Raw genomic sequence first — 17,196 nt, forward strand, 5'->3', positions numbered from 1 at the left:
GCCCTCTACATCCCAGTCCTATCCCTGGGACTTCCCAGGACCCAGAGAAACATAAGAGATGGAGATGCTACTGCTTGCGCAAGTGTTTCTCTGCTTCTGGCTGATACCCTCCATTCATTCATATTCTGTGAGCATCTTCTCCAGGCCAGCCCTATGCCAGACAGAGATGGGGACACAGCAGTGACTGAGACACCCCAGCTTAGCCCTCATGGATCTCACATCCCACTAGGGAAGATAAACTGAATACCAGTCATGACTTAGGGTGGTCAGGGCTGGGACTGGGGAAGCCCAGAGAATGGAGAGAGCCCAGACAGAGCAACTGACCCAGACTGAGATGATCAGGAAGGGCTTCCTGGAGGAGGAAGCCAGAATAGTAAAAGAGTGGGCTAGGTAGAGAGCAGTAAAGTATGGTGAGAGGAGATGAAAGAGCATGTTCAAAGGCTGCGGGGTGGGGGTTAGTTGTTCAGTGTGGCTGGTGAGAGGACAGGTGAGAAATGACAATGGAGAAATTGAAAGGGTCCTCTGGGCCTAGTTAGCTCACACACACACACACACACACGCACGCACACATATATCTGCATTTATGTATCTACTCCATGAAACAAAAATCTGTGTGGCCCTTAACCCAAAGGGAGGGGCAGAACACACGAAGGGTGCCCCCTCCTTCGTACAGGAACCCCCAAGCTCCAGATTCAATCCTTCCGAGTCATACATGGAGAAACTTAGACCCTGAAGGAAGCGGGTATCTGCCTCAAGCCATGCAGTCTTCTGTGTAGCTTACCCAGACCTTCTCCTGATTCTAAAACTCCTTCAGATTTTAAACAGCTGCCTGAAGCCCTGGACCCTAACCCCAGAAGAAAAACAGATCCAGTTTTTTTTTTAATATATTGATTTATAATATCTTTGCGGCCAAGTTTAACATCTTACATATCCTTTTTTACCATCAAAAATACAAAAGAAAATTGCAATCATCGTATGCCTCCCCCCAACACATACACAAACACTCCACCCACACCAAGTTTAGCACAGGGTGGCTAAATGTTTAAAAGCCCAGACTCTGAAGCCAGACACATGGGTTCAAAACCCTGATTTTTTGCTACTGGCTGAATGAATTTGGACAAAACCCAGGTGCCTTAGTGTCCTTAGCAATAAATCAAGAATAATAATATCGCCTGTCTCATATACTAAAGTGAACAAATATATATATACATATAAAGTGCTTAGAATGATGCCCGGCAATTGGTGTTATGTAAGCACCAGCTGTTATTATTAGATATTCTTTCAGGGTTTAACTGAGTCCCCCAAAGCCCCTGTGGATCCTGGTTAAGAACTACAAGGGGGTGTGAGATCACAGACTCCCTGAGCTGGAAGGAAGCCTCACAGAGATGGAGAGCTGGGCCACTTCAGCCAGGCTCTCCCTGGGGCCACCCCACCCCCCAAGTTCCCACCCTGACCCACACCCTTTCCTATTTACACCCAGACGGAGGCAGCTTATGCGCTGACTCACGCTTGGCTCAGACCAAGCCATTGTTCTGGGGTGGAGGGGAGTAAGAGTGAGGAACAGCGGCCCAGAGGACATGGGGGATGTCAGCTACACCAGTGACCCAAGACTGGGACACCCAGACACATGGGGAGACTGCCATGCCAGGCTGAGCGATGGCAAGTGAGGGATCAGGGTGTAACACCAGCATGCTGCACTGGTATACCCACAGGACACTGGACACTCACCCCTAAGTGTCCCAGACATGCAGGCACATGGAGCCTGGTGCACTCAGGACCCTTTATAGACCCAGGGAGCTAACTGGTCCTGCAAATGAAGTCCTACCCAGGGAGACACACAAACACACACACACACCCCACACCTAGCATGCCTGTGTCAGCCAGGCACTCACAGCTTCACCCCAGCCAGTCCTGGTGGTGTCTTCTTTGTCTGGCTGTAATTCAGACCCTCAGACACACACACAAATAACATCAATTCTCCAAATATCAATTCTTACATACTGACACCTGGGTCTGCCTGTCAGTTTCTTTCTCTTCCTCATATTCACCCCCATCATTCATAGTGTCTTACCTGTTACCTGTACATGTGCCTTTGCACGTATATATGCAGTCCACACACCACTCGTCCAGGTAGTCTTTTGAACACCCAGAGGTGTCCGGATATCTCTTTCCCTTATGCAAACACACACACACAGACACACACGCGCGCTGTCATACAATCTCCAAGTGCTATGCATTCATCCTACAGCCTCAATGCCACTTCCTGGGATTCTTTGTTTCTTACTCGCAAACCCTCGTGCACACCCAGCTCAGTCTTACAAATAGTGTACATAACCTTGAACATCACAGCGACATCCAAAGTCTTCCCCCCCCCTCAGAAAACATCTTTACTGAAATCACTATGTCATGCAGTCTGTTTATATCCTGGTCTCTCCTGCTCTTTCTTTTACACACATACACAGATAGATATTTGAGCCAGTCCTGCCCAAGAAAATACATACACACACACACACCACTCACCCAAACAGCCTCACAGATGTATTTGCACTGGTCATTGTCACCCAGATCTCTCTCTCATATGTGTATATCCCAACATCACCTAGAATTAGCACCTCTTCTCTCTGCTACCCGCCCCAATACACACACACACACACACACACACACACACACACACACACACATGGATGCCCAGGTACACACACACACACACACACACACACACACGGATGCCCAGGTCAGAACCACCACAAGTATCTGGAGAATCGCCAGCAGAGGCACCCTGCCGTCCTTTCTCCATCCCCATCTCCACTCTTCCATGAGTTGTCTTTGACCCACTCTGCTCTCCCCTCTCTCCACCCTTGCCCTCCCCCACCCCTCAGCCCTCCATCTGGTGGGTCCAGGCAGGCACTCAGGCCTCTCTGCTGTCTCCCCCATCCCCCAGCCCTTCCCCATCCTCTCCAAAAGCCCAGAGGCCGTCGCTGCAGGCTTTCAGGGGTTGCCAAGGCAACGGGGCCTCGTCCCTCATCCCCCTGGGGGTGGGCTGAGGACCCGGCCAGCCACACCGATAAGGGGGTTCCAGTTACTGTGGCAACCGTTGCAGGCCTGAGCTCTCGGCTTCTAGAAGGTGGAGGGGGGGACAGTGAGTGAATGGTTGCCAAAGCAACCGAGAGCCAGCAAGGACTGGGAAGAGGCAGCTGAGCCCTGTCTCCCTTGCCCAGGGCTGTTGTGGGCATAGCAAAGCACTTAAGCATCATTCTTCCATCCCCTGGGTTTGTTTTAAGGGAGGGAGAGGAAGTGAAGATAATAAAACAGGAATTCCACTCACTCTCCTGATGAGTGTGACCCCTCTCTTCCTTGCTCAACAGGAACCACAGAGAGAGTATGCCTGGTACAGGGCACAGCAGAGGCCTTGAATGCTGTGCACAGCTTTATTGCCGAGAAGGTCCGAGAAATCCCACAAGCGATGACCAAGCCTGAGGTGGTCAATATCCTTCAACCCCAAACCACAATGAATCCTGACAGAGCCAAGCAGGTTAGCAGGGATAGAGGCTGGGTTTTTGTAAAGCCGGTGGGATTTGAGAGAAAGCACTTCTTCCATGTAACCAGATTGCAATGAGGATTCAATGGCATGGTGGTGGTGTTTTGGCTGTGAAGTCCTGTCCCATTCTTTGCGACCCCATGGACTGTAGCCCGTCAGGCTTCTCTGTCCAGGGGATTTCCCAGGCAAGAATATCGGAGTGAGTTGCCATTTCTTCTCCAGGGATCTTCCTGATCCAGGGATTGAACCCACATCTCCTGTTTGGCAGGCAGATTCTTTACCACTGAGCCACCTGGGAAGCCTACTTCAATGGCATAATAGCTATAAAACATTTATCAATCAAATACATGGTAGTGGTTCGTAAAGAGGGTCAGCCTAAGGACGCCAGACCTCTTATTAGAGTGATTTGATTCAGAGGGAGAATGAAGGTCTGGGAGAATCTGACGGAGACCCCCCCCTTATGTATCTCTCCCTCCTAGAATTCACCAGATCCCCTTCTCTCTTCCACCTCATCCCATTGTCTCTCAAAAACCACCTGCTTCCCACTTCCTGTTCCCACCGGCAGTAACCACCCCATCCATAGGCAACACAGCACTGGTACCCCCTCTGTTCATTAGTTACTGGATAGGAGTTGAGCCACCATTTGGGGAAAATGGTGTTTCCTTAGGAAGAGAGGAGGCGGGTCTTTCTCCTACACAGCCCTCTTGAGGGATGGAAGGAGGGCAGAGCCTCTCGGTTGCCTGCATTATCAGAAGTTGTGGCGTAGGGATGTGGCAAGAGTGGATCAATCGCTTCCTGGGCCTCTCGGGTTACCGAGACCACTGTGCCCACCGGGTAGGCGGGCTTCCTGCAAAGCCCCTGGCAACATGGCCCTGCCTGGGTAGGGGGCCGAGCAGAAGCAGAGCACAGGGCTGGCTGCGCTAAACTCCCCGTTTGCTCTCCCTCTCTCCACTCCCGTATACGTGTGCACACAGTGCAAAAGGGCGAGAAGCCCTGAGCAGGCGGACAGACCACTTGTGAGGATTCCTGAACGGACGTCTGCCTGGAAGCAAAGATAAGAGAGAGGGCCTCGGTTAAGGGAAGCTGGAATTCGTGGGAAATCCTGTTGCCCTGAGATGGGAGAGACCACGGGTCTGAGTTTCTACGAGTTCGTGGGGAAACGCTGGGCAGCAAACCCTGGTAGAATACTGCAGAACGGAGCGATCCCCCCAAAACTTGCGAGCTTGAGGCTTGGAGCGTGGCTGCTGTCCTTGGTGCTGAAGCAACTCCGCCCTCGCGCCCAGCCGGCCCTCTCCTAAATCCCTTCCCACCAGCAGGCCACAGCTTCCCCACAGTTTGCAAGGAAGCGAAGGTACTGCCTCTTCCCTCCGCCTTGGTCGTGGCCGCTAGGGGCTCAGGGTTCATCAAAAGGTTGTACATGTTGCAGGGAAAATGGGGTCAGCACCATTAGCAACTGAGCGTCTTACTCCACTCCCTAAGCCACAGGAACTCTGAAATAGTGGAGTCTAACACTTATAGAAGCAGGATTTTTTTCTCTGCCTTGTTACTCGGGGCTTCAAAGAATGAAAGAGATAATGGCCGAAGGTTCAGACTCTGAGTCAGGTGTTGAGTTGAATTCTATTCTGATACTTCCTACCTGTGGGACCTTCAGCAAGTGACTTGATTTCTCCAAGTAAAATGAGATTTATAATGGTACCTATTTACGAGTAGTGGCATGTTTAAAAAGCAATTATCCAAAAATGTTTGCTATTGTTGTTACTATGGGATTTTTGAGTCAGGAGGCAAGTCTGTTCCCTTTTTGCCTTGGACTTGCTGTGTTGCCCTGTGTCTTCTTCCATTATGTATGTTCAGTTTCCCTTCCTTTACAGTGGGGAAGCTGGGTCAGACTGGGGATTATAAATTGAAATGTCTCTGGAATTCAGAAAGGGAAATAAAGAACTGAGGATGTGGCCTGATCATAGAAGTATCATGCTATCCCTAGAGCGGGTAGTTGCTGCTCAGCTCCATTTTATTCTTACCCTTTGGGAATGAGGACAGAGCATTATTGAGTTGACCCAAAAGTTCGTTTGGGTTTTCCTATAACATCTTCTACATTTTTCAAATGAAGTCAAACATATTTGAAATCAATTGATTTTTCAAGATTGGCTCAGTTTTTAAAACACCAAGTGGCTGTGGGCTGGCTGTGGCCTGAGCGCCATCAGTTTGCTGCCTCTGGGTTAGACGCGTGGTTCTCAGCCCTGGCTGGTATCTGAATCATCTGGGTTAACACATAGATTCCTGAGTCCCAGCCTGGGACCACTGAATCCGAATTTCTGGGGAGAAGTCCTGGGAATCTGAACATGAACTCTGGCCTGAGATCAGATCGTAGCTTTACTAGTCACCATCTGTGTAAACTTAAGCAATTTACTTAACTTCTCTGTGCCTCCCCTTCCCAATCTGTGTATGTTAATTGCTCAGCTGTATCCGACTCTTTGCAACCCCATGGACCGTAACCCACCAGGCTCTTCTGTCCATGGGATTTCCCAAGCAAGAATCCTGGAGTGGGTTGTCATTTCTTTCTCCAGGAGATCTTCCCGACCCAGGGATCGAACCTGGGTCTCCTGCATTGTGGGCAGATTCTTTACCATCTGAGCCACCCAATCTATAAAATGTGCTAATAATAGTACCTACTTTATACAGTTGTTAGTGGCTGCTGCTGCTGCTGTTATTATTACTGTTGTTTTTAAATCTCCAGACTTGCAAATGTCTGAGGCAGATGGTCTCTGAGGTCCTTCTGGCTCTAAGACACTTACAATTCTATGGCTCTGTGATTCCAAGATTCGAGAAATATATTCTAACATTCTGCTGTTCTAACATCCAGGATTCTATAGAACTGTATCTGCAGATCTAAGATGCTGTGGTCTTGCAGTCTGGGCCTATCGTGAAGGCAGCTACTGTTTTCTGAGGGCTTCCCTGTGCCAACCACCACGGAGTCACCTTAGTCATTGAATATCCCCAAGACCTGAATAGAGCAGGTGTGGTAATGTCAGTATCAGCAGTGAGGAAACGGAGGCACAGAGAGGTGAAGGCTTTTGCTTTCACCATTCCTCGGTGAACACAATTTCTTAGATGGAAAGTTTTTATCCTTCTTCTGTTGCTCTGAAATGCTGTATCACATCCTAAATCCCACTTTACTCTTAGGCCTGGTTTTTTTTGTTTTTTTTTTTAAATAAATTTATTTGTTTTAGTTGGGGGCTAATTACTTTACAATATTGTAGTGGTTTTTGCCATACATTGACATGAATCAGCCATGGGTTTACATTTAGGCCTGGTTTTGTACAGTCTTCTGTTCTATCCCCTTGACTTGTCAGACTTCTCTTTTTCCAGTGATTTCTATAAAATAACAGCTGCATTGAGATATAATCCACATACTGTAAAGTTCACCATTTTAAAGTGTTTAATTCAGCAGTTTCAGTATATTCACACAGTTGTGCATTGATCACCACTGTCTAATTCCAAAACATTTTTACCACCCCTGCAAAAGCCTCATACCCATAAATAGTCATTTTTTACTCCCCAGTGCCTCTGCCCCAGCCCCTTTCACCAGTGATCTACTTTTAGTGCCTATGGATTTGCCTATTCTGAATAGTTTATGTAAATTGAGATATATAATGATATATAATGTGGCATTCTGAGTCGTGCTTCCTTCCCTTAACATAATGTCTTTAAGATTCATCCATACTGTGCGTGCATGCATGCTAAGTCACTTCAGTCGTGTCCTACTCTTTGTGACCCTATGGACTGTAGCCCGCCAGGCTCCTCTGTTCATGGGAATTCTTCAGGCAAGAATACTAGAGTAGGTTGCCATGCCCTCCTCCAGGGGATCTTCCTGACCCAAGGATCAAACCCACAATTCCTACATCTCCTGCATTGATGGCAGGTTCTTTACCACTAGGGCCACCTGAGAAGCCCAAATCCATACTGCAGTGTGTATCAAAACTTCATTCCTTTTTATGGCCAAATAATACTTCATTGTATGGATATAACACATTTTGTTTATTTATTCATCAATTGATAGAAATGTGGGATGTTTCTACTTTTTAGCTATTATGAATTATGCTGCTAGTGAACAAATGTGTAGATATTTGTTTTCAGTCCTCTTGGGTAAATATGTAGGGTGGAATTTCTGGGTCATATAATAAAACCTACGTTTAACTTTTTGAAGAACTGCAAGACTGTTTTCCTAGGTGGCTGTACCACAGATGTGGGAATTAAATACAGGTCTGCCCCTGGGGACAACAATCATTGCATGTGTACCTACTGTCATTCACCCACCCTTGGCTAAGTATGTGCCAGGCATTCGTCTAGGCACTGAGAACCCAGCAGTAAGCAATAAAGACAAAAATATCTACCCTTGTGGACCTTAAATTCTCCCCTGGGAAATCAGAAAAGAAGCAAATAAATAAAATGTATAGGATGTCAGAAAGTGAAAAGTGCTATGAAGACAAGATGGAGAAAAAGGAAAGGAAGTATGGGTACCTTTTTTCTCTTAACTTTTTATTTGGAAAATGTTTAAAGAACAGTACAGTGAACTCCTTATACACTGCACTTAGACTCACCAATTATTAACATTTGCTTTATCTCTACATACAGACACACAGACATACACATTGACTTTGGGATTCTTTTTGTTGTTGATCAATTTGATTTTTTTTTTTTTTTTGGCTGAACTGAAAGGCATACAGGATCTTAGTTCCCCAACCAGGGATCGAACCTGCGCCCCCTGTATTGGAAGCATGCAGTTTTAACCACTAGACCACCAGGGAAGTCCCTGTTGTTGATCTATTTGAAAATAAGTTGTAGATCTTATGACTCTTCACCCCTAAATACTTCAGTGTATAGCTCCCCAAAACAAGGATAGTCTCCTGTATTATTATATTACTTTTATCACACTTATAAAAATTAATGCTGAATTAATAATATTACTTAATAAAAAGTCCATATTCAGATTGTCCAAAATGTCTTTTACATATATAGCGTATTTTTATTAAAGACTCAGTCAATGTTCATGCACTGCATTTGGCTGTTATACCTCCTTAATCTCTTTTAATCTAGCATAATCTAGGATATATTTTTGAAGGCAGAGCCAACAAAATTGCTGATTGGTTGTTGAGTGTAAAGGAAAGAGAGGACTCCAAAAGGTTGGGACCAAGTAGTGGTAGGATGCATTTTCTGTGTGCTGAAATGAGGAAGACCTTGGCAGAAACACATTTGAGGAGGAAGATGAGTTCATTTTGGACTTTTGAGGGGTCCACTCAACATCATATGAGAGATGTGAAATTAGCAATTATGAATCTGAAGATATCCGTGATGGAGACGTAAAATAAACATACATGAGCTTTGATAATCTTGGTAGGCAGGGAAGGTCTAGATTCTGAGTAGGTGCATCTGTGCAATGAATGAAGAGAGTGGGAAGCCCTCTTTTCTGGGGAAAAGCGCTTCAGGTATGGGAACAGCAGGTGCAAAGGCCCTGAGTCTGGGCACAGCTTGGCGAGTTGGAGGGACTGCAGGGAGTCTGGTGTGTCTGCAACAAAGTAAGCAAGAGGGAGGGAAGACTGAAGTCAGAGAGATCAACAGGAAACAGCATGTAGAACAGCAGTTCTCAGCCTTGTTTGATTGTTTGAAGGACCCAATATCCTCTTTCTCCTGCATATATTAGGTTGGCCAAAAAGTTCGTTTGGGTTTTTCCATTGCATTTTATGGAAAACCCGGAATGAACTTATTGGCCAACCTGATATTTTCCCATGCCCACTTTACTCTCCGAAATTATATATACAATGAGCCTATTTATATAAAGAGAAAGCATATCTACATCTCTAAGATTTTTAACAATTGTATTGAGATATAATCCACAAAAATACGTTGGACCCATTTAAAGTGTGCAGTTCAACGGCTTTATTGTATTCAGAGCCGGGCATCCATCACCGCAATCAATTTTAGAAGGTTTCATTTCCTCAAAAGGAAATCTTGATCCCCTCAGCCACCACTCCTCAATCCTCCCAGCTCTCCCCACCCCAGCCCTAAGCCACCGCTAATCTCCTTTGTCTCTATAGATTTGCCTGTTCTGAACATTCATATAAGTGGAATTATACAATATGTGGTCTTCTGTGCCTGGTTTCGTTCACACAGCATAATGTTTTCTAGGCTCATCTATGTTGTAGCAAGCATCAGTCCTTCAACTAGTTTAAATTGACTGTAATCTTCCACTGTACGGATGTACGTTTCCTATATCCCTAAATATTTTTTCGTAAAGGAGAAATGAAAGGAAGGTGATTTGTTATAAAATAAGATGAGTTTTAATATGGTGGCTCAGACAGTAAAGAATCCACCTGCAGTGCAGGAGACCTGGGTTTGATCCCTGGGTGGGGAAGATCCCCTGGAGAAGGGAATGACAACTCCAGTATTCTTGCCTGGAGAATTCCATGGACAGAGGAGCCCGGTGGGCTACAGTCGATGGGGTTGCACAGAGTCAGATATGACTGAATGGCTAACACTTAACAAGATGAATGTTAATGTGTAAATGCTCAGGCAGGGCCACAGTAGAAGAAATAATGAAATAGCTGCTCACACCTAACATGGCCTGAGTGACACAGCAAGAAACACGGTGATCCAGAGCGTAGTAATGGAGACTTAAATGATACAGATGGCATTACTACCAATGTTGTGGTTTTCTTTTTTTAAATTGAAGTATAGTTTATTTACATTGTTATGTTAATTTCTGCTGCACGGCAGAATGATTCAGTTATTCGTATATATACATTCTTTTTCATATTATTTTCCATTGTGGTTTATCACCGAGTATTGAGTATAGTTCCCTGTGCTATTCAGTAGGAACTTGTTGTTTATCCATTCTATATATAATAGTTTGCATGATGTCATAGTTTTCTAAAATGATGAATGACTCTTGGTAAAGTTCAGAACAAAACAAAATACAGCTTTATCTTGACTTACTGATACTGTAGTTACATTCCTGAAAATTTCAATAGATCTTAAAACTGTGCAAAAGAAAAAAATACTTGGTACTTAACGTGTAGCATGAAGTTCAGTTCTGGGTTGGGAGATTCATAAACAGACTTTTCACCAACATGAATGTCCAGGGGGACATTCAAAAGTCATATAGAACCTGTGACAGTTCTTCATTGCGAGAAACTGACTCTCAGGTTACTGTGTGCAAACATCTCTGGTCCTGTCCGCTGAATGCCCACATCTGCCCCCAGCTGTTTCAGCAACCAAAACCACCCCCACAATTTCCCAGACACCGCTGGGGTCAGGCTCAGGGGTTAAAAGCGACAGAGATGAGAGCTTCCAAGGATTGAACCCACTGGCTTGGGGGGATGTGAGAAGCACTGGAAAGTAGGAACTTCTGTGTAGAAATGCTCTTCGAGATGTGAAAGGAGACATTTGGTTTTGAAATATCCCCACTGGAATTAAGATTGATCCAATTTGTAGCTGCAAAGGATGGGCTGCTCTACAGCTGAGAAGGGGGACCATCATATAACATGACCAGCTTTCTCCATCTTCTCTGATGTAAGCTTTGTTACCATCATTTCACAGATAAGACAACTGTGTAAGATTGCTAGGGCTGTCATAACAAGGTTCCCCAAACTGGGTGGCTAAACAACAGAATTCATTCTCTCACAATTCTGGAAGCTAGAAATCTGAGCTCTAGGTGTTGGCAGTATTGGTTTCTTCTGAGGCCGCTGTCTTTGACTTCTAAATAGCTTTTTATTCTCTCTCTCTTTTTGTTTTTTTTTGCCATACCTCATGGCTTGAGGGATCTCAGTTCCCCAACCACAGATTGAACCCAGGCCGTGGCAATGAAAGCCCAGAGAGCCATGGCAGTGAAAGCCAGGAATTCTAACCACTAGGCTGCAGAGAGCTCCTCCTCTCTGTCTTCACGTGGCCCTCCCCCTTTGTGTGTCTGTGTCCTAGTCTCTTCTTATAAGGACACCCACCATATTGGATTAGGGTCCATCGTAATGACCTCACTTAACCTTCAAGACCTATTTAAAGACCCTGTCTCCAAATACAGTCATATTCTGAGGTACTAGGGGCTAGGACTTCAAGAGGTGAATTAGGATGGCTGGGAGCAACAATTCAATCCATAACAACAGAAAGGTTAATCCAGGTGACCATGTCATGGGATGGAAAGCACAATGGAGCAGTAATCCATGAGGCTGAATTTCAGTTCCTTCTGAGTAACCTTGGGGCAAGTCCCTTCACCTCTTAGGCTGTGGGTGGCTCATCTGTAAAGTGAAACTAATGATGTCTCCTCTGAGGCTGGGAGTCAGAGTACTTAATGATATAGAAGGACATGGGCACCAGTGCAAGCTTGGGGCGGGGTCCTGGCGGGCTCCCACTGGGTCAGCCATTAAACCTTTAGGTACTGGATGTAAGGAGGACCCAGGGGTCCCAAGGACAGGGTGGCTGAGAGACAACCAAGGGGAGTTGGAGTACTAGCTCCTTTTTTCTTTTAACTGATAAATATGGAAATATTTTAGTATTTCTGCACTATTATTTTTATTTATTTATTTTCTTTTAGCCGTGCTGCAGAGTGTGCAGGAGCTTAGTTCCTCCATCACTGATTGAACCTGTACCCCCTGCAGTAAAAGTGGAGAGTCCTAACCACTGGACCCCCAAGAAAGTCAATATTTCTAACCAAGGACTTCCCTGGTGGTCTGGTGGTTAAGAATCCATGCTTCCACTGGAGGGGACACAACTCCGATGCCTGATGGAGGAGCTAAGATCCTGTATGCTGTGTGGCCAAAAAAGTAAATTTAAATTAAAAAAAAATTTTTTTTCCTAACCGGTAGGACCATACTGGTGCATATCCAGGGGGTTTGCTGGGTCTGATTTTGGACACTTGCGAGCCAGGGGTGGGAAATGCCTTAAGACAGCCAGTCTTAGACAAATATTGCTCTTCAGTCTCCGATGACCCCGCCCCTAAAGACCCTCCCTCTGGCTCCCCACGCAGGCCAAGCTGATCGTCCCCAACAGCACGGCGGGCCTGATCATCGGCAAGGGGGGCGCGACCGTGAAGGCCGTGATGGAACAGTCGGGGGCTTGGGTGCAGCTGTCCCAGAAGCCAGAGGGCATCAACCTGCAGGAGCGCGTGGTGACGGTCAGCGGCGAACCCGAGCAGGTGCACAAGGCCGTGAGCGCCATCGTGCAGAAGGTACAGGAAGATCCCCAGAGCAGCAGCTGCCTGAATATCAGCTACGCCAACGTGGCTGGGCCAGTGGCCAACTCCAACCCCACCGGCTCGCCATACGCCAGCCCCGCCGACGTGCTGCCCGCTGCCGCCGCCGCCTCGGCCGCCGCCGCCTCGGGCCTGCTGGGCCCGGCGGGGTTGGCGGGCGTGGGGGCCTTTCCGGCCGCCCTGCCTGCCTTCTCGGGCACCGACCTGCTGGCCATCAGCACGGCACTCAACACGCTGGCCAGTTACGGCTACAACACCAACTCCCTCGGCCTGGGCCTCAACTCGGCCGCAGCCTCCGGGGTCCTGGCCGCCGTGGCCGCCGGTGCCAACCCTGCCGCCGCCGCGGCCGCCAACCTCCTGGCGTCCTACGCCGGCGAAGCAGGGGCCGGGCCAGCCGGAGGGGCTGCTCCGCCTCCACCCCCGCCGCCCGGAGCCCTGGGGTCCTTCGCCTTGGCCGCGGCCGCCAATGGCTACCTCGGGGCCGGGGCGGGCGGCGGGGCCGGCGGAGGGGGCGGTCCGCTGGTGGCGGCTGCGGCCGCAGCGGGGGCGGCCGGGGGCTTCCTGACGGCGGAGAAGTTGGCCGCGGAGAGTGCAAAGGAGCTGGTGGAGATTGCGGTGCCTGAGAACCTGGTGGGAGCCATCCTGGGCAAGGGGGGCAAGACGTTGGTGGAGTACCAGGAGCTGACAGGCGCCCGCATCCAGATCTCCAAGAAGGGCGAGTTCCTGCCAGGCACGCGGAACCGGCGGGTCACCATCACGGGCAGCCCCGCGGCCACGCAAGCCGCTCAATACCTCATCAGCCAGCGGGTCACCTACGAGCAGGGAGTGAGGGCCTCAAACCCCCAGAAAGTGGGATGAGGCCAGTGGTGTGTGCTCCCACCCGGCTCCCTGCCCCTTCTCCTCCTCCTCCTCTTCCTTCTCCTCCTCCCCCTCCCCCAACTCCTGACCTCAGCTCGGTATAGTCCTGCTCCTCTTGGGATGGGGCTGGGGTAGGCCTGACTGCACTCCCCCCAACCCCTTTTCTGGTAGTCATAGGCAGGATTGAGTGATGGCTGGGGACGGGGCCAAGAAGCTCCCTCCCCAGCCCTGAACTGACCCCTTCTTTCCTTCCTCCCTATGCTTGACTGGGCCTGACCCTCCTCTCCCAGGGCCCAGGTCTGTGTGATATCTGTATATATTGCATTTTGTTGATTTTAATAGAAAACAAAGCGTTATTTTCTCTTTTCTTTCCCTCCTTTTTTTCCCCTCCTTTGATAAGGATTTCCCCTCCCCTCTTTATAAGCTTTTTGTTTCCATATGGGAGGAGGGGAGGAGCCTCTGGGTCACCTAGAATGAGGGGCCTCCCCAAAACTACAGCCCGCCTCTCCTGCTTTCAGCTCCAGATCTGAGGGGCATGATGGAAGCAGAGGTAGCGGAGGAGTCTGAGTAGAAATGGGGTATTTGGAGCAAGGACCCCAGAGTTCCCAGATTTTCTCAGCTACTCTCCCCCTCTACTGGAGTTGCCCCTCCTAGGTGGGACTTTTCAACTCTTTTGTTGTCAGGTTGTATGGGGCGGGGAGGGGTGTGGTGCTGCTGGGAATAAGGCCGGCTCTGGGATTGGGCCAGTCTGGTGGGCAAGACTGGCAAGAGGCTGGAACAACTTCCTGTGGCATCTCCTATGGCTTTTCCTAGAATAAGGGTATGAAGGTCTTTGTTGTGATGTCACTGAGTCAAGTACTTTTCTGGGGTGCTTCTGGCACTTTGTATGATGTCTCAGGAAGTAGTTCCCCAGAGGTCACTTCCTGTGATGATAGAAGAGACAGGTACTTCCTGTGATGTCTCAATGAGCCTTCCTTGAAGGTTACTTCGGAGATATCATAGGGGCATGCACTTCCTGTGGTGTCTCTAGGTTACTTCCTATAACGCCATCAGGATGAAGCATGCACTTCCTGTATCAGGCCATGGCCAGTCACTGATCCTCCTTCTCTACCCACACCTCTCTGTGGTGGGTCTTGGCCTGGGGGTCTTCCTAGAAGAAGAATAAGGCGTGGGACTTGGATCTAATCTGGAGGACTGTAAGGAAAAAGACCCACTATTTTCGGGGTCACCTCCATCCAAACACACCAAGTCAGAACTCACCTGGCAGGGAGGGGTGGGAGATGGAGCTGGTGAAAACTGTTAAAGACCCTCTTTCCCACCCCCGCCTTTTGTGTGCATGCTTGTGTCTGCGTGGCTTTGTTTCATTCAGTCTGGTGAGCCAAATGTATGGTGGCTCTGTCAGGCCACGGTGGCCCAGGAGAATGCAGTGAGCCATGGTGGGGTCCCTTGAGCTGGAATGCTTTCTGTGGTCTAATGGATTAGATTGACTTGTGGTTTCCGGCAAACTGGAGTACTTTGGTGGTCTCTGATGGATTGGAATGTTTTGGTGCTCTCACCATAGGCTCTGAGGATCTAGAATGTTCTGATGAAGTCTGCCAAGCCAGGCAGCCCCAAGAGTTGGTTTGAGAGTGGCTCCCTGGGCACTGCGGCTGTGGTCAGCTCTAAGGCCTTGTTGGCAGGCTGAGATTTCAGGGCCTGACAACCCTGTGGACTTAGGAGAGCTGAGACCCACCTCTACCCCATCCATCTCCCCCTCCCTCATGGAGACCACCTCCACTTCCTCCAGCCCAAAGCAGGGACCCTAGTGCCCTGGTTCCATCATCAGCATCTCTGGGGGAGGGGCACCCCCTGCCCACCCTCTCCCCCAATTGTCCCCCTCGTAGGTCTTCCAGACCCTTCTCCATGGCTTTGGGGGAATCTGGCCTCCTTGTCTCTCTCCCAAAAGAGAGAAGAAAAGCCAGAGACATTTCCTACCCCTAAAGCCTGGGAGACCCCTGCCCCTTGCTAGGGAGCCACCCCCAAATCAAAATGTGAAAATCCCTAGAAAGCAATAGCCTTCAAGGTACCTTGCACTGAATTTCCCACCACAGCCCTGATGGGAGGCTGTAGCTTGGGCACTAGGGTGACTTTTTCCATGCCCTCTTCATCTCCAGGGTAGGGGGCAGGCCCCATTTCCCCATCCTTCACCTCCCATCGCTGCTGCCGTCACCCCTAATCTCCAGACTAAGCCCGGATGGAGATTTGAGTGCCAAAACAATTCTTGATGTAACCTTGTACATATCTTCTGCAGTTGGGGGCTCTTGGGGTCGGAGGTGGAGGTGGTCCTATGGGCCACTGCTCCCCTCCACCTCTCAAAAGACCTTACAGTATTTCACAGCATCTCCACCCACATGTGGAGACTGCAGTACCGAGCTGGAATATCCCCTCTACAACTCCCCAGGCCCCCATAAGCAGGGGAAGGAGCCAGGAAGAGGTGAAGTAAGGTCTGGGAGTGGGGAGGTGGGATTTGAAAGCACTCATTTGCATATCATTTGCATCCTCAGCTGCCCTTCTAGCTTGTCAGATGCTTTCTGTAGACCTATTTCTGGGTCCCAATCAGTGGGATCCAGTACTTCTCTCACACAGACACGTCTCTGGAGGCTGGGCCTCCTGAAAAGTGTTCCCTTGGGGTATCTGTGTGACAGCCCCCTACCTATTCACATTTTTCGGGGACCCCCTACCCCGCCAGCCAGGGCTATCTGAAAGGTAGTTTGCTAGCTCAGTCAGCTAGTTCACTCACTGTGTTGGTGAGTGGAGAGCCACACACCTTTCCCCATTTTACCACTCCACCGTCTTCCCCATCCCTGGAAAGTCCCTTCTGCAATCTGACCTCAATCTTTTGTGCTGCAGTTTGTCCAGAGGGGACGCAGATGTGGGGGTCAGCGATGGGGATCATTGAAAAACCCATCACCTCTTCCCCCTCCTTCCCTGTTAGCCAATCAGATCTGAGAGACTCTGAGTGGCCTCCCTGCACCCTGCTCTTCAGCACCCAACAGGTGCTTAATAAGTGTTTGCTGCATTGAATTGTTTCCTTGTTCTTTCCTATTTGCCCTCCAGCTCCCAACACCCACCCCAACCCAGCATTTTCCTCCCTCTCTGGTTCCCTAAGACTTTCACTTTCTCTCCCTGTGGTTCCCATTGTTACCTGTCCTGTCTCTATCTTTGTCTATGTCTGTCTTTTTCCTCAACTCTCAACCCTCTCCTTTCCTCTGTTTCCCATTAATTAAAAAAAAGTGCCAAACTTCCTTGGAACTGAGCCGCTCTGGGGGGAGGGAACCTCAGATAGAGGGGAGGAAATGGGACCATCTGTCTTTGAGGAGGCCCCTAAGAGGCGTTGAAAAAAGTCTGTGGACACTTAGCTCAACTGGGTCTCCCTTCCTCACCCTTCCCACCCCCAAGTTTTCTTAGAATCTTTGTAAGAAAAAACAAAAGAGAGAAAAAAAAAAACTCCCCTTCATTTAACTCCTAATCTTTTGGATCCCCCAATTTCCACCAGCCGGGGAGAACTCCACTCACCTCCTTC

General features: G+C 48.7%; 1 protein-coding gene across 1 annotated transcript in view; it reads left to right on the forward strand.

The window, feature by feature from the left end:
• NOVA2 (NOVA alternative splicing regulator 2) overlaps positions 1–16,914 on the forward strand; it is a 30,321-nt gene extending 13,407 nt beyond the window's left edge. The window contains exons 3-4 of the mRNA XM_081515596.1: positions 3,366–3,532; positions 12,552–16,914. Coding sequence (XP_081371722.1) covers positions 3,366–3,532; positions 12,552–13,634 — 1,250 coding nt within the window. The 3' untranslated portion in view covers positions 13,635–16,914. The remainder of the gene's footprint in view (positions 1–3,365; positions 3,533–12,551) is intronic.
• The last annotated feature ends 282 nt before the right edge of the window (positions 16,915–17,196 follow it).

Source organism: Giraffa tippelskirchi, chromosome 7, assembly GCF_054371585.1.
Source record: "Giraffa tippelskirchi isolate mGirTip1 chromosome 7, T2T-mGirTip1v1.2.pri, whole genome shotgun sequence".
NCBI classification, from domain to species: Eukaryota; Metazoa; Chordata; class Mammalia; order Artiodactyla; family Giraffidae; genus Giraffa; species Giraffa tippelskirchi.